The sequence below is a fragment of the Scardinius erythrophthalmus genome (genome assembly GCF_964197995.2).
Source record: "Scardinius erythrophthalmus genome assembly, chromosome: 1".
Taxonomy (NCBI): domain Eukaryota; kingdom Metazoa; phylum Chordata; class Actinopteri; order Cypriniformes; family Leuciscidae; genus Scardinius; species Scardinius erythrophthalmus.
Genome location: NC_138221.1, coordinates 33,521,428 through 33,545,108, shown reverse-complemented (window position 1 = coordinate 33,545,108; position 23,681 = coordinate 33,521,428). Strand labels below are relative to the sequence as shown.

Here is a 23,681-nt window from a genome sequence, read left to right as displayed (position 1 = left end):
GGAAGTCTTGAGGCTTTAACTCAGTCTGTCTTGAACCGTCAGTCATTATTCAGTCAGTATGGAGCTCAGTCAACTCCCTCTTCTGCTCTGTGAGTATTATTTCCTCTGAAAATAATTGTGCTTATATTTGTCACGTGAATTACAGAAAACAAAGGGAGGACTCAAATGCAAAGGGAAAATAATTTATTTACAAAAGAAACACTAAACACAAAACAAAACCCACGAGGGGGAAAACATAACTAAATACAAAACAACTTCAAAAACGAACATACCAAAAGGGGTCACGGGAGAACAGGAGACGAGTACAAGACAGGACAGGCATGTGACAATATTATGAATAGGATTGTGTTCCTGGTGTTTTTCTTTCTTTTTTTTTACATGTTCTCAGCTTCAAATCCAGCTCTAGCTCATGATATATGCGTGAAAGACGAGTTTGAGAGAAGTGTGCAGTTAGTGGTGTTTGTGAAAGAGAAATGCACTCTGTTGTGTTTGGGTCAGTCTGTTTCTTCACTCACTCGGTTTAATGCTTTGTAATGGTGTTTGCTCAATCATTTCTGTTGGTTAGTTTTGTACAGTTTGCTGTCGAGATGCATTAGGTAGATATTCACAAGTTAGTCTTTAGATGTTCACTAGTATGCAGTTAGTTTATTGTATGCAGTTTATATGAGTTAATTGTTATTATTGTCACTGTTTTCAGACTCTAGAAAGGTTTTTACAGAAACACTCATCCAGGAGCCACTAGATCTACAAATTAGAAGAAAGACTTAAAGAGAAATTAAACATTTCTGTGTTGTGAAGCTGAGAAACATGCAAGAGTGACATTTTTTATGTGTAAAGTATAATAGAAAGTCAATCAGCTCCATGTTCACAGTGTAATAATTGTCAGATTTTCCTGTATTTGGCTGAACTGTCACTTTGGTGGCTTGCCAGTGTAGTCGATTCTCTTATACATAAAACTACATTTCTTGTGGAGAGAAGAATTTACTGGAGGATTCAGAGCAGCACATTCTTCAGCAATGATGTAAGTCTGTCTTCAGAGAGTCTGAACCCAAATATCTGTCTATGGGACAGACCTTTATACCTAAAGCTAATTTACAAACAAAAGACATCCAGAGACCCCTAGAAACACAGCCAGAAGAACTTTGCAAATACCCCCCCCCCCCCCCAAAAAAAAAAAAAAAAAATCAGGATAATCAACGGATGAGTTTGATGATCTTTAGGAACATTTTTTTTTACTTTTGTGTTTTTAGTGCTGATTTCAAACTTCCAGTCTGGACACACTCAGGGTGAGTGAATTTGATTAATAAATTTCATCACAAATGTGTGATTCTGTTATAAACCAGGGGCCGGATTCATGAAACAATCTTAACAATTAAATTCTTCTTTACTGCTATTTTCTTCCTATTTTCTAATTTAAGAAAAAAAAAAAGATAAGAATATTTTGTATTCCTTAAAGCTCCTCTGAGGTTGTTCTCAAAACAAAATTTGGTTACACTTTATTTTAAGGTGACATAGTTACATTGTACATCCTCAAATAAGTGCTGAGTAATATTAATTAACTACATGTACTTACTATAGAGTTACAGTTAGGCAGTGTTGGGGAAGTTACTTTTAAAAAGTAGTGTTTGCTCGTTACTCGTTACTTTTTAAAAAAAAGTAATCCGTTACTTTACTTAGTTACCCCATTTGGAAAGTAACTTTTTACGTTACTCGTTGCTATTACGTTACTTTTATGTTGCTTGACTTTGGGCAGAACCCAATATCTGTTCCTAAATATGTAGACATAAAGTTATACAATGGAGGACATAACAGGTAATTATTTTTTGCTCTTTATTATAAAAAATAGTATCAATTTCGAAAGAAAAAAAGTCCTTCTCATTGGCGCTGCTGTGTGCGGCAACTTTTATTCTCAGCCGGCTCTGCATCATGGGGTAGAGTGCGACACTCCGCGAATGAGCAGCGCGCCCGCGCCACTTCTCTCCGCTCCGCTCCCCCTATCCACCGAACTTTAAATTTCGGCAACAGCCAATAAAGCGCTCCTGCTCTCTAACACCGGTGCGAATCGCGTCTTGATAGCATAGGACAAAATGATATAGAAGACATAAGCTTAGTTTTCAGACATACGACTCACTCTAAGGGAGTAGGAGAAAAAAAAGAGATTTTGAGAGAAAAAATATATATTTTGTTTAAAAGTACACATATTCAAGCTTTCTATATATTTCTCAGGTCTTTGAGACAAGTATAGCTTATCTGAGTTTCGGTTCATTTACAGTATGGAGACGAGCTCCAGTTCACGCGCTGGTGCCGTCATGATTATTTTGCATGCCATATTTACTTATTAATTAAATTCAGGCAATTAATTGGTTGGTAAAACATTGATTAAAATTAAGATACAATTAATACACAACGAAATTCGTTTTAAAGAAAGTCTTTCTACAAAAACAAACTTAATAAAGTGGTCTAAATCATGTCTGCCCACTCCATTTGTCTCCCGATATATTGCACAAAATTATGATCTTACTCATGCTTTTCACTTTTCATATAATCAACATAGATTAAATTATTTATTTATTTATTTTATTTAAACATAAATATGAAACTAAATATTTTTCTTTAATTTACTTCTTATTAAATTCAGGCAATTGATTGATAAAACATTGATTAAAAATAAGATACAATTAATACAAAACGAAATTCACTTTAAATACAGGTTTTCTACAAAAACAAACTTAATAAAGTGGTCAAAATCATGTCTCCACACAAAATTGTTATTTAATTTAATTTAAACATAAATATGAAACTAAATCGTTCTCTTCAGATCTCAACCGTTCTCTTCTCTCAAGCGCGCAGCTGAGGCAGTGTCGCTGTCAAATATATCCATGGGAAAAGTAACGTTGCGCCGAATTGAAAAAGGAACTACGTTTCGTTACCAAATTTTTAGTAGTAACGCGTTACACTACTTTTTACCCGAAAAAGTAGTTACGTTACTGTAACGCGTTACTTTGTAACGCGTTACACACACAACACTGCAGTTAGGTTGGTTTAGGGTTAGTTACTTGTAATTGTACATAATTTACTGTTATTATATAGTAAGCACATGCAGTCACATGTAACTACGTCACCTTAAAATAAGGAGAACTCCGGTCAATTTTAACATTGAGCTCATTTTTTTGTACATTTGGAGTGCTGTCAATACAGAGAACAACGACAAAAATCAGTGTTGCCTACACAGAGTTATTCTATTTTTAAAATTTGCACCCTGTTGACTTCGATGGGGCAAGTACTAAATTAAACTTTTAAAAATAGAATAACTCGGTGTAGGCAACACCGATTTTTGTCGTTGTTCTCTGTATTGACAGCACTCCAAATGTACAAAAAAATGAGCTCAATGTTAAAATTGACCGGAGTTCTCCTTTAAAATAAAGTGTTTAATAATTTAATAATTATCCTATTCATATTCCTGAAAACAGGGGCGTAGCACCAAATTTTGGGCCCTGGGTACAAACCATCTTGCTGGGCCCCCGTACCAAATACCATAGTGATACCAATGGGTGGGGTATTGCATTTTTAATCATAAAAACACTTAAAATGTAAACAAAATAAGCCACACTCTGATTAATATATTTTTGTTTTATTGTCAAAAGTATAAGTTAATTGATGATTATTTGTCTGTTTAAAATAAATGCAGACTATAGAATCACAGGGTACACTAACCGCCAAACTAGACATTCAGTCTTTGAATTACGTTTTTAAAATTAGTAATTTTCAATCATTAAGATGTGCATTAAACTGAGAACAATTCTGTACTTAATGTAAGAGCGTGCGCGAGCTAATTTGCAAAGCAATGCGGTAAAATAGGCGCTAATGATCTGTGTTTTTGCGGTGTTAGATTTTGACAATGGAGGGAAATATACAGTGTTTTCATGTAAACATCTGATTTCTGCAGAGTAAGATTACGGTTAACACCTTTAAATATTACATAAATGTATTATTTTGTATTTTTATTAAACTTATTGAGTGTAGGCCTATAAATCAGCAGCAAAAAGTAATTCTTGAAAAAATCTGCACAGTAATTTTATCAAATCTACACGTTAATAAAAACAAATTGCTATTAGTACTCTTATAAAATTCAATTAGGCAATCATACATTTCCCAATTTTATATTTATATATTAATGTCAAGAATTTAGAAGTGTATTTATATAGCCTACGCTACACTACACAGAAATAATACACAATTAAATTATGCTTATTTGAAATGCATTGAGCAGGCTAGGTATGAAACGCTTCAAAACAGAGCGCACAAAGCGCGTATGCGCATCGCAGGTGCAGAATGATGTGCTCAAAGCGACATGGAGTCACAGCAAGTGTGCATTTAAAAGTTCACGGCACAAAGCGAAGACATGTCGAGCGCACACATTCTAGTGTTTATCTGTCCAACAGTTTATTGATCATTTGTTTCTTCAGTTTTAAATTCCAGTTATTGTGCGTCTGATGCCGATTCATAGTCCTTGTGATCTAACAGGCACACGGTAGCGAGTCGTTTAAAAACAGCAACAAACTCCAACAAAATAAAGTCATTTTATGTAAATCCACAGCCTTTTCTCTACAGATCAAGCATTATAATGTTAATATATCATATTGGAGAGAGTTTTACCGTGCATCCTGCTGTAACCGGCAGAGGCGCGCGCGCTGTTTGAATAACGTTAGTTAAGTTAGCTGTTACTGAATGGAGATTGACAGCCGCAGAGGAGCGAAAACGAGTTTCCGTAAACTTTAATGATGTAATACGACATCTGTCCCTCACATTAAGCTATGGAATGGCCTCAGATGACTTTGTCACCCAAACTGACGTGAAAAAAGCGCGAGGCGCCGAAAAGCGCGCTGTTTGCATCCCTGTATGTATGGTGTGATACTATAAAGTATTGGTATATTATTCAAACAGAGTACGAACATAAATGTATGCTATTCTACCTGGAGTAGATATTTATGTTAAAACAATGTCAATGCTCGATGATGCATTTGGAGCTCACCTTTCTTTTCAAAAAACTGAGTGAGCAACTGCTTGCCCTCATTTGCCTTTCTCTCTTTAATCTTCTTTTCTTTTCGTTTTTTAGCCCCTTATTTTCCTTTCTTAAGGAAAGATATGACTCTTCCCCTGTCTTCCTAATTCCTATCACAGCTCACTCCAGCTCCTCCTGTCTCTCATCAACTGATTCACCGCGGGTCCGTAGCAGAAGCACCTGACCTGCGGGTCGTACCATTTACATTGATTCGAGAGGGGTGGTGGGGCCCTGCACAGCATGAAAATCACTTTTTTATACCAAACCAGTGCCTAACTACAAGTTTAGTTTTGCACAGGAACTTTTTTATTTGTACATAAATGTTATAAAAATGTTAGTGCATGTATATGTATGTATAGAAAACTGACTTCTAAGGGCCCCCCCCCCTGCCTCGGGCCCTGGGAACTCGGTACCCTTTATCCCCCCAGTCCGACGCCCCTGCCTGAAAATATATATATTTTTAAAATCATCTTAAATAACTTCTTAAAGTCAGGATAACCTCCAACCTGTCTTAAATCCCCAAAGGAAGATTACGAACTTCTTGGAATTTTTCTTAAGAACTTTCTTAACTTCTTTTTTAAGAAGATTTTTGTGGATCCGGCCCCATGATGTTGGTGTATGGTAGTGTTTGTCACGTTTATCCTCTGCACACTGTTACTCCTGCTTGCCTCCTTGTAATTAAAAACCTGTTTATATTTGATAACCTCGTCTTCAGTCCGTCTTCCCTCTTCTTCATCTTGTGACACCAGCAATGAAATGAGTGTCATAATTATATACAGCTTTTTAAACAAGTTATATAAATGATTAATGTGTTGTAACACCAAACAGACGGTTCTGAGGTGTGACAAAAACACCAAAAATCATTCACTCATATGAAGATGTTTTTATGCAGAATTTAGAAATATAAAATATCTTTTGACATTTGTCTACAGATTTAATAAAAATGATTAGAGTTGCTGGACCTGCAACAACAAAGTCATTCGAACAACAATGACAATTTGTAACCCTTTAGTAACTGATGTGTGTGTCTCTGGCTGCTGGTGTGGATGTAGGAGGCGTGAAACCCTGCGTTGAGCTCAGCGCTACTAACCTAAAGGATGTGGGTTTGAACTCCACATAGGGGGGTCTTTACACCTCTGTTGTCCTTTAACTCTTTGCATTGCGCTGAGTGAATGTTCACCTTGTTTGTTCCAGTAATTGCTGCCAGTGGCTTTATTACATTGTTTGTGAAATAAACATGCACTAATGATTTACCAGTGATAGAATGAGATCTGCTGAAAAACATTCACATCTCATGCTCACACTGACTTTATATTGACAGATGTTCCCAAACCAATTCTGACTGTACGGCCACAGAGTTCAGTGTTCACTGGAGACTCAGTTACTCTCAGATGTGACATATATGATGGAGGAGTCACTAGCTGGAGGTACAACTGGTATAAAGACGGTTCAACCAGTGTTTTCAGTGAACTACAGGAACACACTGAGTTCTGTTTCTGAGTCTGACTCAGGTAAATACTCCTGTTATTGGACAGAGACTGGAGGATCACGCAGCTCACAATGGAGTGATAAAGTTACACTGAGAGTAGGGCTGGGCGATTTAAATCGCGATATTGTTATGCGCATCTCGTCAGTAAAGCCGGTTCCTTGATTAGTAGTAAATCACCATCACCTGCTTTCAGATGAAGCGGCATTTAGGGCTGAGAGATAATTAAGTGATTAATTTAGTGATGATTGAGCATTATTGAAGACACCTGATGTTAACAAGCAGAATCACTGAAGAAGAAAATCACAAATTGTAAGTTACCATTGTGGTGATGGGTGTTTGCTTTAGTTGGGCTCTAGACCATTATATGTTTACTTTAATATTTACTGTTGTTTGTCTGCTGTTAATGTTTTATAACAATTAGCTGAACAAAGTAAAATGTTATCATATAGTGTTGGTTATGTTTTGACATAATCATGCTGTGATCTGAAAAATGAAACATTTTAAAATAGTTTGGTTTAACTTGTTAGCTGCAGTTTAGTGATTCTTCAGCCTATGATTATCAGTAATTTACTTATAATTCAAAATATTTAATAAACATTGTTCTGATCAAAAAGACATTCAGACATATTCATTTAAAACACAGATATCAATAATCAGCCTGTGAATCTCAACAATGGTGACAATAATAAAGCATGTTGTAGTGGCTGCCACCAATCACAACTCATTAATGGCTCCCATCATGCATTGCGGTATGAATACATTATGATCTGAATTGTCTATGTAATTTACTTTTCCTCATTGAATATTCTGCTCCTCACCATTGTTGAGATGCATAGACTGAATCTTGACGTCTGTGTGTGCCTAAAAGAATGAATTTTTTTTTAAACAACTTTTAAGAAATCCTTTATATTATAACAAAAATTCTGGCCATTTATTCAGATTCACAGTTATGCAGTAACCAACAACATAAATCGAAGACAGAAAGAAGGATTTTAATGAGTTTAGTGATCAAGTTCAAATGATGATTGTCATAATATAACCAACACCATCAGATCACTTTTTATTCTTTGTTCATCGGGCAGTTTTAACTCAGATACAACCACCAAACAAAATCTAAAGTACATATAAAAGGGTCAGAGCCCAACTAAAGCAACTACCCATCACAATAATGGTAACTTACAATTTGCGATTTTCTCCTTCAGCGATTCTACTTGTTAACATCAGGTGTCTTCAATAATGTTCAATCATCACTAAATTAATCACTTAGTTATCTCATTAACTTAAACACTCTTGAGTGTGGACTCATACACTCCCAGGAGTGTTAATTTAACACCGCTAATTTACTGGAGGTTTTGCTGTGTACAAAGAGCCGTAGTTAACTGACAAGCTGAGCCATATCGCATTAAATATCGCTGGCGATACGTCCGCGATATTCATGTGATTTGGCTCAGCTTGTCAGTTAACTACGGCTCTTTGTAGTAAATGCCGCTCCATCTGAAAGCAGGTGATGGTGATTTACTACTAATCAAGGAACCGGCTTTACTGATGAGATGCGCATAACAATATCGCGATTTAAATCGCCCAGCCCTAACTGAGAGTATCAGGTGAGTTTGATCATCTCTTCATAAACACACACAAGTTTAACATGTTATTAATGAGTGATGTCTCTATTTCAGTTCCCAGAGCAGTTTTAAGTGTTTCTCCTCAGAAGTGGTTGACTGAAGGAGATCCAGTGACTCTGATCTGTGAGGTTAACGGCTCCTCTACAGGCTGCACTGTTAAAAATGTTCGTAATTTTAACAGTAAAAAACTGTAAAAAAGCAACGGGAAAAAAAATGTTAATTCCTTAATGGTATGCACCCTTACTATATACAGTGAAAAACTGTAATAGCTCTCACGGGACATTTCATGTAATTTTACATTAATATACTGTTAAATGTACAGATTTTGGAAGTACACTGTAAAAAAAAAACTTACCGTTGCATTTACCGTACCTTACCGTAAAAAATACGGTAGCAAATGTTTACTAATTTTACAAAGTTTTACATCATCGAACTAAAAATTACGGTGAAAAACTGCCAGCTGGTTGCCAGTACTTTACCGTAAAAAATACGGTATAAATATTTATGTTTTACGGCATTGAACTAAAGTTTACGGTAAAAAACTGGCAGCTGGTTGAAAGCGATTTACCGTAAAAAATACGGTAGTAATATTTTAGGTTTTACGGCAGTGATCTAAATATTACGGAAAAAAACTGGCAGCTGTGGTTGCCAGTACTTTACCGTAAAAAATACGGTAGAATTGTTTTTGCTTTTACGGCACTGAACTAAAGTTTATACGGTAAAATACGGTAGTAATATTTTAGGTTTTATGGCATTGAACATTGAACTGAACTTTTATATAAAAAATAAAAAATAAAAACCTGCCAGCTGTGGTTTCCTGTAATCTAATTATTGAGAATTACCAGAGGTTTAGACGTTGATGTTTTATTGAAAATAATAAAGTTTGAAGTTACCATTATGGAGATGAGTGTTTGCTTTAGTTGGGCTCTCTGACTTTTTAACTTTAGATTTACTCTGACTGCCTTAACTGTATGGTTATATAATACAAATTATATGGCATGAAAATCAGAGAAAAATGTGACCAGGTGATGATGGCATGTTAATGATGAGAAAATCGTTATATTGTAGCCTGATTCACTGACCTCATAAAGAGTCTTATCTCTCACTTTGATCGAAGTGATAATATTGATTATAATATTACAAATAAATATTTCATATTATTGAGTATAATATTTCTGTAAATGAGCAACAGATAATCTGAAGAACTTTAAAACGACATGGTGTACAAAATAGGTTTTGAACTACTGCTCGATTTAAACCAACACAGACATCAAGATTCAGCGTATGAATCTCAACAACGGTGACAATCAACACAATAATCAGATAAAACTCTGAACATCACAAAACAAGCTACTAAAAAGCTGCAACAAAAACAACATCAAAAATAAAAGCAGATAAAATAATAAAAGAAAATACTAAGGCAATTCAGCATAATGTATTCCTGCTGCAATGCATGCTGGGAGATACTGATGAGTTTTGATTGGAGGCTCAATTAGGGCTGGGTGATTTAAATCGCGATATTGTTATGCGCATCTCGTCAGTGTAAAGCCGGTTCCTTGATTAGTAGTAAATCACCATCACCTGCTTTCAGATGAAGCGGCATTTAGGGCTAAGGAGATAATTAAGTGATTAATTTAGTGATGATTGAGCATTATTGAAGACACCTGATGTTAACAAGCAGAATCACTGAAGAAGAAAATCACAAATTGTAAGTTACCGTTAAGGTGATGGGTGTTTGCTTTAGTTGGGCTCTAGACCATTATATGTTTACTTTAATGTTTACTGTTGTTTGTCTGCTGTTATAAATTTATAACAGTTAAATGAACAAAGTAAAATGTTATCTTATAGTGTTGGTTATGTTTTCATGCTGTGATCTGAAAAAGGAAACTTATTGGGATAGTTTGGTTCAACTTGTTAGCAGCAGTTCAGTGATTCTTCAGCCTATGATTATCAGTACTTTGCTTATAATTCAAAATATTTAATAAACATTGTTCTGATCAAAAGACATTTAGATAAATTCATTTAAAACACAGACATCAATAATCAGCCTGTGAATCTCAACAATGGTGACAATAATAAAGCATGTTGCAGTGGCTACCACCAATCACAACTCATTAATGTCTCCCATCATGCATTGCGGTATGAATAAATTATGATCTGAATTGTCTATGTAATTTACTTTTCCTAATTGAATATTCTGCTCCTCACCATTGTTGAGATGGATAGACTGAATCTTGACATCTGTGTGTGCCTAACAACTTTTAAGAAATTCTTTATATTATATAAAAAATTATGGGCATTTATGCAGATTCACTAACCAACGACATAAATTGAAATCAGAAAGCAGAATTTTAATGAGTTCAGTGACATCTGTGTGTGACATCTGTGTGTGCAATCATTGATTCACAACTGCCATCACACGATACATTTTCTCTCTGATTTCCTAGCCATAATCAACATTTCTTATAAACACAGAGTTACAGCAGGTAGAGAAAAACTAAAGTTAGAAAGTCAAGGGTCAAAACCCCAACTAAAGCAGTCACTGATCTCCATCATGGTGACTTCAAATGAAACAATAAATCATCAACAACTAAACCTCTGTTAATTCTCAAACAGAACTGTAGACGTCTGACAGAAATAAAGTCAGTCTGGGGTGCGTTTCCCGAAAGCATCGTTGGCCAACTATGGTCGCAAGTTCCGTCGTTACCAATAGAGTTCAATGGACATTGCGATGAACTTGCGACCATAGTTGGCCAACGATGCTTTCGGGAAACGCACCCCTGGTTAGTAATAAGTGAAGCTGGTAATGCTGTTTGTGGAGTTGTTTAATCCTCCTCTGCTGAGATCTTCACAGATTTAATGTTTTTTATCTTCAGTTGATTTCATCTTAGGCTGTGGCTGAAGTCAGTTGTAGTTCTTGTGTTTCTGCTCGTCTCTTTTTTCTGTTCCTGTTGTTTCTCTAAATGGACATTCCCAGAATTCCCTGTGTGACACTTCACATTTGATGCTATTTCATTTAAATAATTATGTTTCTTCTTGGTTTTTGTTATCAGTTTTATACATTTGGGGTTTATATTACATCATATATTGTTTAATGAATGTTTATGGCATTATTTGGAGTCATGTGTGTATGTCACCATGATGGTGTTTTGTGTTTGTGTGTATGACACTGTGCACCTTCTCAATATTACCATGTACCTCAGTTTGTGAAAAACTAATGATATACTTAAATCATCGTGTTTTTTTTTTCTTTTTTGCCACTTGTGTTATTATGATGGTTTTCAGTATATTGCAAAGATATAAAGCAGACTTTAATACTTCAGTGAAATTTAATGATAACATTTATCGGTTTATGTAATATAACGGTTGTCCCGTGAAAACTAAAAGGTTCCTACTGTATTTTTAAGGTAAAGTACTGGGAACCACAGCTGATGTTTTTTTTTTTACCACACATTTAAATCCTGCTGAAGGTTTTTTTTTTTTTTTTTTTAAAGTAAGGTTGCTACCATATTTTTTACGGTAAAATACTGGCAACCAAGCTAACGTTTTTTACCGTAAATTTCACAGGGGTTTTTTTACATTGTGTTTTTTTGCCCGTAAATTTAAATCCCGTAAAACATAAAAGGTTGCTACCTTATTTTTTACGGTAAAATACTGGCAACCACAGCTGCCGGTTTTTTACCGTAAATTTCACGGGGTTTTTTTAACAGTGTGGACATTCAGCTGGTTCACTGAAACTGTCTCAGGTCAGTTATAATGTGCTTCATCTGAATTAACAGGGTTTATTGGAGTGAAATATATAATTTAATATGTCTGAAACCAGACACAGACTGGTTTTAAGGGCAACGCTTCCATGGGCACCAAGCAGTGAAACTTTGAGATCCCAATCCTTCATTACCAGTCACTGTATCAGTAACAACATAAGAGCCATTGATCAAACCCTGAATAAAACAACCTAAACACAATGAGTAACTTGAGTTACACCAATGTAAACCAGTGTATTCAGGTTTAAGTTTAGTTAAAAATGCAATTTATATGAAATCTACACATTCTGACTTTATACAGAGAGCAGGAATCATTATGCCCTCCTCTCAGACAGCAGCAGAGGAGCTGGAGGAAAATACACTGTCAGTTCTGCTGATCTAAAACACACAGGAGTTTATGTGTGCAGAGCAGAGAGAGATAAAACAGCCGTTTACACAACATACAGCAACACACAACCACTGTGGGTCACTGGTGAGTTCACATAGTAAATGATTGATTCATCTTTAATAAAGTCAATTTCCAAATTATAGCTGTAATTGTCTTGTCAGGCGTTTCTCCTCCAGTGTCTCTGATCATCAGTCCCAGCAGAACTCAACACTTCACATCTGTCTCTCTCTCTCTGAGCTGTGAGGACCAGAGTAACTCTGATGGATGGACAGTGAGAAGATACACAGACAGCGAGCAGCTGAAAGATTGTTCATCATCAGTGTGGGGATCACAAACAGGATCTACATGTACAATCAGATCCACATTCCCATCAGACACTGGAGTTTACTGGTGTCAGTCTGAATCTGGAGAGAACTATCATCCTGTTAATATCACTGTACACTGTGAGTCTGTGTTTCTGTTTTTATTCATTTCACTGACAGTTTACAATCAATACACAGGTTTATTAACCCTCTGGGCTTCTTCGCCCGAAAACGGGCGAAAACTTGAACGTTTCGAATTGTTTAATTTTTTTGCTTCATCGGATGGGGGTGAAACTTGGTGACTTTTGTTTTATTACCTATATGAACACACAAAAAAATCAAGGAGAGGATTCTGATATGTTAAAGGGTCGTAAAAAAAAAAGTCACACTTAGCTTCCTCCCACCCGAAAACGGGCGACATAGGAAATGAATGGGAAATACGAAAAAATAGGAAAACTCAGAGAAACTTTTGGTGGTACAAGCTACAGATCAGCCACTGTGCTGAAAAAAAGTGTACAGCAATGAAGGGGTGACACTCTAGAACATCAAGAGTGCAAATAAGACACCCCCCCCCCCACACCCACACCTACACACACAAACACACACACAGAGAGAGAGAAATGAACTGGTAAGACTGAAACAGCAAATTTTGCCCCAAACTATATAAAAATGATATAATCATAATAACTCCAAAACTATAGCAAGGAGAGTCAAAAGGTAGGTATCGTTTGAAAGAACTCTTTTTAATTTTTTTGAAAATATAAATTACATTACATTTGGACATTGTCCTGCCAAGAAACAGCGGATAAAAGACAATATATATATATAATTTTTATTATGATTTTGCATATCTTTCTTATTTGTCATGGAATAACTCAGGAAGGAAATAAGGTAGGAGGAAAATTCTTTTTTAGTGAAGTCCCCCTACATGTTAGCTGCATCTGGATAAAAAAATAATAATTTTTGGACAAAGGAATCAAAAGTTACAGCATTTGGAAAAGAGATAGCCTTTTTGTACAGTCTTTGACACCCCCTCATGGGCAATATTTTCTTCATGAAGAATATCTTGTCATAAAAGCAATAGATTATGTTAATTTTGGGCTCATTTTAATTGTAATAATATGCTGTAAAAAATGAAGTGCCATTTTCAATTATCTGAGAATGTTTCATGAGCTGTATGATGTTTTTGACACATTGCAGTACATTATTTTATAGATTATGAAAAAAAAAGAAATTCTATTTATCAGCAAATAACTCAGCAATACTTAAGAGTTTTTCAAAGTGGATACATTCACTGTAAAGTTCAGACTCTAAGCTTTCAAATGACATCAACTTTGTGTTAATCAAGGCAAGATTTTTTAAAAATATGGTAAAGAATATTTTCGCAGCTAGGTGGCGCCTGCTGGCGGTACACTCGGTTTTAGAGGGATTACTCAGCAGTCGTTAGGAGTTAATTAGATGCATTAAAAAGCTGAGATCCTAAGCTTTAAAATGATATATAATTTGTGTTGTTCCATTCAGTGGTTGCTTAGTAATAATTTTTTTTCTTTCCGAATGGGAATAAATCAAATAAATAAATAAAAAAGCTATAGGCCGCCTATAGGCGGTTATAGGACATGACACAAATTAATACATTTTGAAGCCACTAGATGGCGCTCTTCTCAGTTGAAAATTTTTTTTTAGGCCTGCACTCTATTTTGATGTGAAATGTTGCATTTATTGAAAAATAAAAAAAATAAAAAATAATATATTAATTCTAATGGAAAAAATAGCTCATAAAAATTATATAATTAATGCAAAATATCATAAAAAATTCCAAAAATTCTAAATAATAATCAGAAAACATTATAGAACAAAAATATATTTGATTGGTTATCCTGGGAAAAAGTAAAGTAAGATTTTAAGGCCTCGCCCATTTTCGGGCGGGAGGAAGCTAAGTGTGAAGAAGCCCAGAGGGTTAAACAAGAGCAGGATATACTGTAGTGTGACGTTGACCAGTAAACAACCAGCCAGACCATCATAGCAATACGCAACCCGGTATCACGCTAAAGCGTGAAATAGACACGCTGGTCCACTAGCGGATGCGTGTCAATGTCACGCTTTGCCTCCTCTAGGCGTGAAAATGACACGCATGAATGAAGGTTGAGTATCAGTAGGGGGCGATGATTTCCTCAATGCCAACAACTCCCCACGGAGCAAAGAGAGAAGCGATATATTGCATTCTCCAAAATTCCCGCATCAGGTCGGTCAAAGCCATACATTTTTATTAGGTTCTGTAATTTAAAAAATCCTAACGTTGCTGTAGCCTAACGTTATATTTGTGTGTGTGTGTGTGTACTGTGGGGCTTTTTAATCTATGGTGCTGTTAACGTTACCGTGGTCAATAACGTTAATGGAAATTGATATTAATTGGCTAACGTTAATTAATTAATCACAGAAAGCTGCAATGACTGCATATTATGTTATATTAACATTATAAAAAGTTGTTATGATCGATGGGAAGTAACTTGATGATGATGATGATGATAATATGCGCGAATTTCGATCCTGAAATATCGATAGGCCTAAACGTTACTGATGTTGTATCTATTCTAATCGAAAGGATCTATCCGCACATAAAAAATATTGATCCTAAGGTGTTTTTTTAAAAACAGTCATTTTATTTATTTAGCACGAATTTATTTTATTTAGAAAATATGCATTAAATTGATTAAACGTGACAGTAAAGGCTTTTACATTGTTACACAAATATACACAGCAAAAACTCCAGTGTTAAATTAACACTCCTGGGAGTGTATATGAGTCCACACTCAAAAGTGTAAAGTGTTAAAATATGAGTGTTAAATTAACACTCAAGAGTGTTAAAGTTAATGAGATACTTAAGTGATTAGTGATGATTGAGCATTATTGAAGACACCTGATGTTAACAAGCAGAATCACTGAAGGAGGAAATCACTAATTGTAAGTTACCATTATGGTGATGGGTGTTTGCTTTAGTTGGGCTCTTGACACTTATATGTTTACTTTAAATTTTGCTTGTCTGCTGTTATTGATTTATAACAGTCAGATGAACAAAGAGACAATGTGATCTGATGGTGTTCGTTATGTTTTGACATAATCATGTTGTGATCAGTCAAAAAAAACTTATTCAGATGGCTTAACTTGTTAATTACAGTAGCTCTGTGATTCTACAGCACATGATTTTCAGTATTTTTCATATAACCCAAAAATATTTCATAACCATTGTTCTGATCAAAAGACTTTCAAATGAATTTATTTAGAAACACAGACATCAATAATCAGCCTGTGAATCTCAACAATGGTGACAATAATAAAGCATGTTGCAGTGGCTGCCACCAATCACAACTCATTTATGGCTCCCATCATGCATTGCGGTATGAATAAATTATGATCTGAATTGTCTATGTTATTTTCCTTTACTAATTGAATATTCTGCTCGTCACCATTGTTGAGATGCATAGACTGAATCTTGACGTCTGTGTGTGCCTAAAAGAAAGATTTTTTTTATTTTTTCAAAACAACTTTTAAGAAATCCTTTCTATTATATCTAAAATTCTGGATATTTATGCAGATTCACAGTTATGCTGTAATCAACAACATAAATCTAAATCAGAAATAAGGATCTTAATGAGTTCAGTGATCAATTTCAAATGATGATTGTCGTAATATAACCAACACCATCAGATCACTTTTTTTCTTTGTTCATCTGGCAGTTATAAGATACAACAGCCAAACAAAATCTAAAGTAAATGTATACGGGTCAAGAGCCCGACTAAAGCAAACACCCATCACCATAACGGTGGCTTACAATTTGTGATTTCCTCCTTCAGTGATTCTGCTTGTTAACATCAGGTGTCTTCAATAATGATCAATCATTACTAAATTAATCACTTAATGAGCTCATTAACTTTAACACTCTTGAGTGTTAATTTAACACTCATATTTTAACACTTTACACTAGGGCTGGGCGATTTAAATCGCGATATTGTTATGCGCATCTCGTCAGTAAAGCCGGTTCCTTGATTAGTAGTAAATCACCATCACCTGCTTTCAGATGGAGCGGCATTTAGGGCTGAGGAGATAATTAAGTGATTAATTTAGTGATGATTGAGCATTATTGAAGACACCTGATGTTAACAAGCAGAATCACTGAAGAAGAAAATCACAAATTGTAAGTTACCATTGTGGTGATGGGTGTTTGCTTTAGTTGGGCTCTAGACCATTATATATTTACTTTATTATTTACTGTTGTTCGTCTGCTGTTAATGTTTTATAACAATTAACTGAACAAAGTAAAATGTTATCATATAGTGTTGGTTATGTTTTGACATAATCATGCTGTGATCTAAAAAATGAAGCATATTAAGATAGTTTGGTTTAACTTGTTAGCTGCAGTTTAGTGATTCTTCAGCCTATGATTATCAGTACTTTACTTATTATTCAAAATATTTAATAAACATTGTTCTGATCAAAAAGACATTCAGACATATTCATTTAAAACACAGATATCAATAATCAGCCTGTGAATCTCAACAATGGTGACAATAATAAAGCATGTTGCAGTGGCTGCCACCAATCACAACTCATTAATGGCTCCCATCATGCATTGCGGTATGAATAAATTATGATCTGAATTGTCTATGTAATTTACTTTTCCTCATTGAATATTCTGCTCCTCACCATTGTTGAGATGCATAGACTGAATCTTGACATCTGTGTGTGCCTAAAAGAATGATTTTTTTTTTAAACAACTTTTAAGAAATCCTTTATATTGTAACAAAAATTCTGGCCATTTATTCAGATTCACAGTTATGCAGTAACCAACAACATAAATCGAAGTCAGAAAGAAAGATTTTAATGAGTTCAGTGATCAAGTTCAAATGATGATTGTAATAATATAACCAATACCATCAGATCACTTTCTATTCTTTGTTAACTCAGTTACAACAGCCAAACAAAATCTAAAGTATATATAAAAGGGTCAGAGCCCAACTAAAGCAACTACCCATCACAATAATGGTAACTTACAATTTGCGATTTTCTCCTTCAGCGATTCTACTTGTTAACATCAGGTGTCTTCAATAATGTTCAATCATCACTAAATTAATCACTTAGTTATCTCATTAACTTAAACACTCTTGAGTGTGGACTCATACACTCCCAGGAGTGTTAATTTAACACCGCTAATTTACTGGAGGTTTTGCTGTGTACAAAGAGCCGTAGTTAACTGACAAGCTGAGCCATATCGCATTAAATATCGCTGGCGATACGTCCGCGATATTCATGTGATTTGGCTCAGCTTGTCAGTTAACTACGGCTCTTTGTAGTAAATGCCGCTCCATCTGAAAGCAGGTGATGGTGATTTACTACTAATCAAGGAACCGGCTTTACTGACGAGATGCGCATAACAATATCGCGATTTAAATCGCCCAGCCCTACTTTACACTACATGTGTCAAACTCAAGGCCCGCGGGCCAAATCCGGCCCGCCACATTATTTTATATGGTCCGCGAGAGCATATGGGTGTCTTAAAATTAGGGATGCAACGAAATTTAGGCTGCCGAAAATTTTCGGCCGAAAATAACATTTTCGGTTTTTTGGCTGAAAGATACTAAAAAGCCGCCGCGCCCCTCCGTGTTCGGCGATGGTTTGACTCTGGCTCAGCGTGTTTTATGACTGTGCGTGCGAGTCCGCTTCCGAAGATGCATAACTTCTAAGCGCGTTCCGCTGTGTGTGTGCGCTGTGCTCTCCGCTCCGTGTTCACAGCGCGTTCTGCTCAATGTTCCGCAAGCAACGTCCTCCGTGTGTGTGTGTGTGTGTGTGTGTGTGTGTGTGTGTGTGTGTGTGTGTGTGTGTGTGTGTGCGAGCTCTGCTCACGCTCACCGGAAAGGCAAAGTCCGCTAAAAAAACGTGCCAACATGAAATTTATCTGGACTTGTTTCTTTTTGCAATAGCACTACTGTGCTGTAATGGTGTGTATAGCCGTGCTGGGCAACACTGGTAAAATTACACGAATCACGATCCTCTCGTTCTCCCTGCTCTGCTCATGCTCTGATAAAATATCTTTGTAGGACTATACTTTATTTTGACAATTGGTCAAAAAATAAATCTGTTAAATCTGATTCTGCTGCATAGAACTGATTGAAGAATAATATATTGATATTTTATATTATTTTAATATAATAATATATTTATTTAAATATATTAAATATATTACATAATATTTAATATAATATGTACCAGTATTATTCACCATTTGTATCACTCCGCTTGTCTGTGTTTGTGCCACTTGCATCATTAAGCCAGTAGGTGGCGACAAGTGACTGTCTTTATGAGTGAACAATTGAACTTTAAACTGATTAGTGCCAAAAACATTGATTAACTCAGGAAAGAAACAAGTAGCTGAAACCAATCTATAATGGTAATATAAAGTGCAAATTTGCCTCTGGACACAAAAAGATTGCACTGGGTTTTGATTGAAATGTAACATCTATGCAAAATAATCCTTGAAAGATTTCTTATTTAAGGCCATTCTTGTTTTGAATATGTGATTGTGTATTGTCAACAATAAGCAGAAACATTCTGCATTTCCATTTTGTAGTGTGGATCATTCATTGCAATATTTATCCTCATTCTCATTTTTAAGAATCTGTTATCTTGACAAATAATGTATGCTACTGCCCACTGACATGCTTTTAAAGCTATTGTTATCCAAATTTTTGGCCTTTAAACACCTTAAAATGCACATATGTAGGTCCGAGAAATCCAAATTTTCTCAGGGGAGCATGTCCCCGAACCCCCCTAACTACCTTACATTTGAATGAGTGTGTCTGTGTGGTAATGTGGGCTGGTGTGGCTATAGTATAATTTTTGAGCCAGTTTACCCCTGCATATATACAATAATACATTATTCTCTGTATCAAATCATTATTACCCAGCCCCTCATGTTTCGGGCTCATCCCCTTATGTTTTTAAAACCTAGAAACACCCCTGCAAATGCATATACAATATTTGTAACTTAAATAAGTAACAATCAAATAAACAGACAATATATTAACATTTTAAAAGTCTTACAGTTACAACCGGCCCTTTGAGGGCAGCCATAATGCTGAAGTGGCCCTCAGTGAAAATGAGTTTGACACCCCTGCTTTACACTCTTGAGTGTGGAATCATATCAGGGCCGGATTAACCATTAGGGCAACTGGGCACTTGCCCAGGGGCCCATGAGATCTAGGGGGCCCTGACAGGTAGGAAATTCACAGAAATTTAATAAAGTTATCAAACTCTTTTCAGTCTTCACTGCATAAACTGCTACGCGGGTTCACGCAGACTTTCCTCCCTCCCCTCTGAACGCCAGCGATTACTAATTCGTGAAATGCACTCCCGCTGGATGAGCGCGGTAAAGTTCCTTTCAGGCTCGATATTAGCCGGACATTTGTTCTATAGGGTCGGTAGTCTAACAAAGATATCAATAGCAAGATTAGTTTTAACATTATGTGACCATTGTATATCGACATGATGAAATATTCGTTCAAAATCATTCATGCATTAATGCTGCATAATCATACCTGAGAATGCTTTGACGCGTTTCCACAGCGCACGATGCTTAAGGGAACGTCTGCCAAGTCCACCAACTGCGGTAAACGTAGTCTATAATTTGTATTATTTAAAATTACTTTTAACATTTAAAAACAGACGTTTTCAAATCCCAAAGCTTGCAGAAGGTTCCTAATGGCAATACTGACTTAGGCTACAGCTTTCCTGGTATAGCCTTGAGTAAATTAACATGTCTAAGAAAATGATTCATAAAACGTATAAATATCAGTTGAGCCTATGTTTACTTTCGTCACTGACACAGACGAAAATGAAAAGACTATCAGTCAAAGTTCAGCTTTAGGAGGGGTAGAAATAGGCCAGGATAAGAATACTGAGAGAATAAGAAATATGAAGATGAGGAGAGAGCAGGTATTGACAAATAATCTAATGACAAGGTTTTAAAGCCCCACTAACTACGGGGGGCCTTGAGTCTTGTTGCCCAGGGCACAGAAAATTGTTAAATCCGGCCCTGCTCATATACACTCCCAGGAGTGTTAATTTAACACTGGAGTTTTTGCTGTGTATACATTTCATGTAAATGCTGTCCTAATAGTTATGATGCTGAAAATTCATTTTAACATACATTTTAAATGACATTTTAACATATTCAAATGAAAAACAGATCGCCTGTTTTAAATTGCAATAATATTTCACAATATTTGTTTTAACAAAGATTTACTGTATTTTTTATCAAATAAATGCAGCCTTGGTAAGCAGTTTAGACTTCTTTCAACATTAAACATCTTACCGACCCCAAACTTTTGAAAAGTAGCATGTAACATGTAACATTTTCTATAATTATGCTAGTTTGTGCAATTAAATTTATTTGGTTTGATCGTTAAAGTTCAAATGGATTGTGTTATGTTCTGTAATTGTTGTTAATAAATCTGTCAGAAGAAAATGTGCAAAAGTTTACCTATTGGGGTACAACAGTGGCAGTCTTTAAAACAATTAACAGTGGTTTTACTACTTTATACTACTTTACTACTTTATAATATGACAAATCCATGAAGCCTTGCTGCAAGAGAATTAACTATGTTTTTGTTCCCCTTTGTCCAACAGCTCCTGTTTTTACCCACCATCCTTCCCTGTTACCGCCACCTGTATCTCGTCATCATAAGAAAACCAACGGCTCTTTTAAGAGCCACTCCTATACTCCTCTTACTACCTCTCTCTCTCACACACTGTCTCTACTTCTATAGAGAGCCTAAGTCCCTCCCCTTCCGGTCAACCACCATGGGACCTTAGTTCGGAAAAATATTGTATGGTAGTCAATGGCGAGAGACAACAAATATTTTGATCTCGTTTGAATTGTGCCCTGATTTACACATATGATGTTTGTCAATTTAAAAGATACATTTTAAAGTCAAGAAAGTCGCAGCTTGATGTAAAACTGCTGAGGTATAAGACTGTGAAAATACGTAATTACAGAGACTACAAACCCAGAAGGCGCACACGTGACGTCATACCTTTTCTCTCAATGAATGAAGCTAACTTTACTGAAGCAAACGTCTGTCATTTTTTCTATAGTCTTACATTATAATCGTAACGTAACGCCGTCATGCCTGAGTGTTTTGAGCCAGAATACACACATACGAGCAACGGATCTTGTGACGTACATAGTGGGAGACGAGAGATGTAGTTCATTGAGCGATTTTCACATAAAACTAAACGTTACTCTTCTGTTTTATGACAAACTGCGACTTTCTTTACTTTCATAAATACCTTTTAAATTGACAAACATCATATGTGTGCTGCCCTACAAAGCAAAAAGGCAGTAACTGCATTTTTGGTCAAAAATGAGTTATTATCATTTTCATGACATTCAAGGCATCCTTTGTTATGTGACAAAACATCTTATCTCAAATGTGTGTCGTTTTGGAGAAAAATGGTAGTCGTTTGTACAGTAACTGCAAAAAGCCCTCGTGAAACAAAGCATGAGTACAGTAACATCCATTACTGTGTTCTTGTTATGTTTTACCTAACAAAAAAATAACCGTGTTGCTGCGCAGTGAAGTTACTGTTGCCATGGTGAACACACACAGATGATTTCGCGGCATCTTCACGGGTAGTGTTGTCAAAAGTACCGGTACTTCGGTACTGAAATTTTTTAAATGTGACGATACCAGCATTTCTGTAATAGGAGCTGCAGTTGCTTCTATGTTTATCTAAGTGCATATTGACGTAGCCGGCATATACCACGATATAGTGTCTGTGTATAATATATTAAACCGCAAAAAGACAATTTAAACATTAACCCTGCATGTTCTGCTTGTCTCTGTAAATGAATGGCGCAGATGCGCGGTATTTACGGTACCTCTCTCTCTCTCTCTCTCTCTCACACACACACACACACACACACACACACAAGCATGAGTGACGCTCGCGCTGTTTTCAGTCTCTGCTGCCTCACGATATGATGGCATGATGAAATTCATATCCAGAGCCGCTCTGAGAGTCACTTCATGAGCATTTTACCGTTTAATTTGAGAAAAACTATCTTCATATCATACACACACAGAAACTCAAAGGTCTTCACGGCAACCCGTCAAAATAAAAGTTCGGTTTAACTTGAAGAAATTGACAGAAATAATTATATTAGGCTACTGTACAGTAGATTTAGCCACGTCTCCATGTATTAAAAATACTACTACTACTACTAAAAATAATGTGTGCATAGAGGGTTGCTTAATTTTCACTTGATTTTTTTATAAGCAATATTTATGTTTAAACAGCATGTAGCCTTCAATGCTTATGTATTATTTACTTATGATCACCGTCATAAATATTTTTTTTTCCCAAACAGTTAAATAAAATAGAAAAATTTCAACAGATTTTGCTGTGGTACCGAAATTGGTACCGAGAACCGTAAAATTTGAATGGTATCGGTACCGACTACTGGAATTTTGGTATCGAGACATAGGCCTACTCACGGGACGGTTTTAACATTTGCGATTTCACCCTTCTAACTTCACACAAATTAGAAACACGTAGGCAAAATGATTTTGTTTTGCTCCAAAGAAAAGTTGTTTTGCAGTGCTTTAACATTAATGTGATTTGTAGGTATAGCAGATACTACATTACAGATACAGAAACACCCCCAGACACACATTAATCTAATACTCACACATAATAATGTGGTCCTTTTTAAAATAAATGGTCCCCATTTGGACCTTGATACAGCTTAGCAATGTGCGACTTTAAGCAGCCGTTTCAGCACCAGAACAGCTTCCGGGTGGAAAATATTGACCTAAAATGGTCAAATTAGTTTGGGATTGGTATATCCATGTTCAGGAAAACAAATGGTTCCAATTAATTCAAATACAGTGTATCTAACACACCCAGAGCCCAAGTTGTGGCAAAATAGTTTTTGGAGAATCTGTAGTTACTGCTTTTTTCCTTGGTATGGTGCCACGTTTTTAGTAAGTAATACAAAG

General features: G+C 35.8%; 1 protein-coding gene across 1 annotated transcript; it reads left to right on the top strand.

Annotated features, from left to right (window-relative positions):
* The first annotated feature begins 60 nt into the window (after positions 1–60).
* LOC308700246 (uncharacterized protein) lies at positions 61–21,701 on the top strand. The gene is made up of 6 exons (XM_081381776.1): positions 61–89; positions 1,251–1,286; positions 6,384–6,573; positions 12,239–12,409; positions 12,487–12,768; positions 21,307–21,701. Exons 3-6 carry the CDS (start codon positions 6,465–6,467, stop codon positions 21,444–21,446), a joined length of 702 nt encoding a protein of 233 aa, XP_081237902.1. The 5' UTR covers positions 61–89; positions 1,251–1,286; positions 6,384–6,464; the 3' UTR covers positions 21,447–21,701.
* The last annotated feature ends 1,980 nt before the right edge of the window (positions 21,702–23,681 follow it).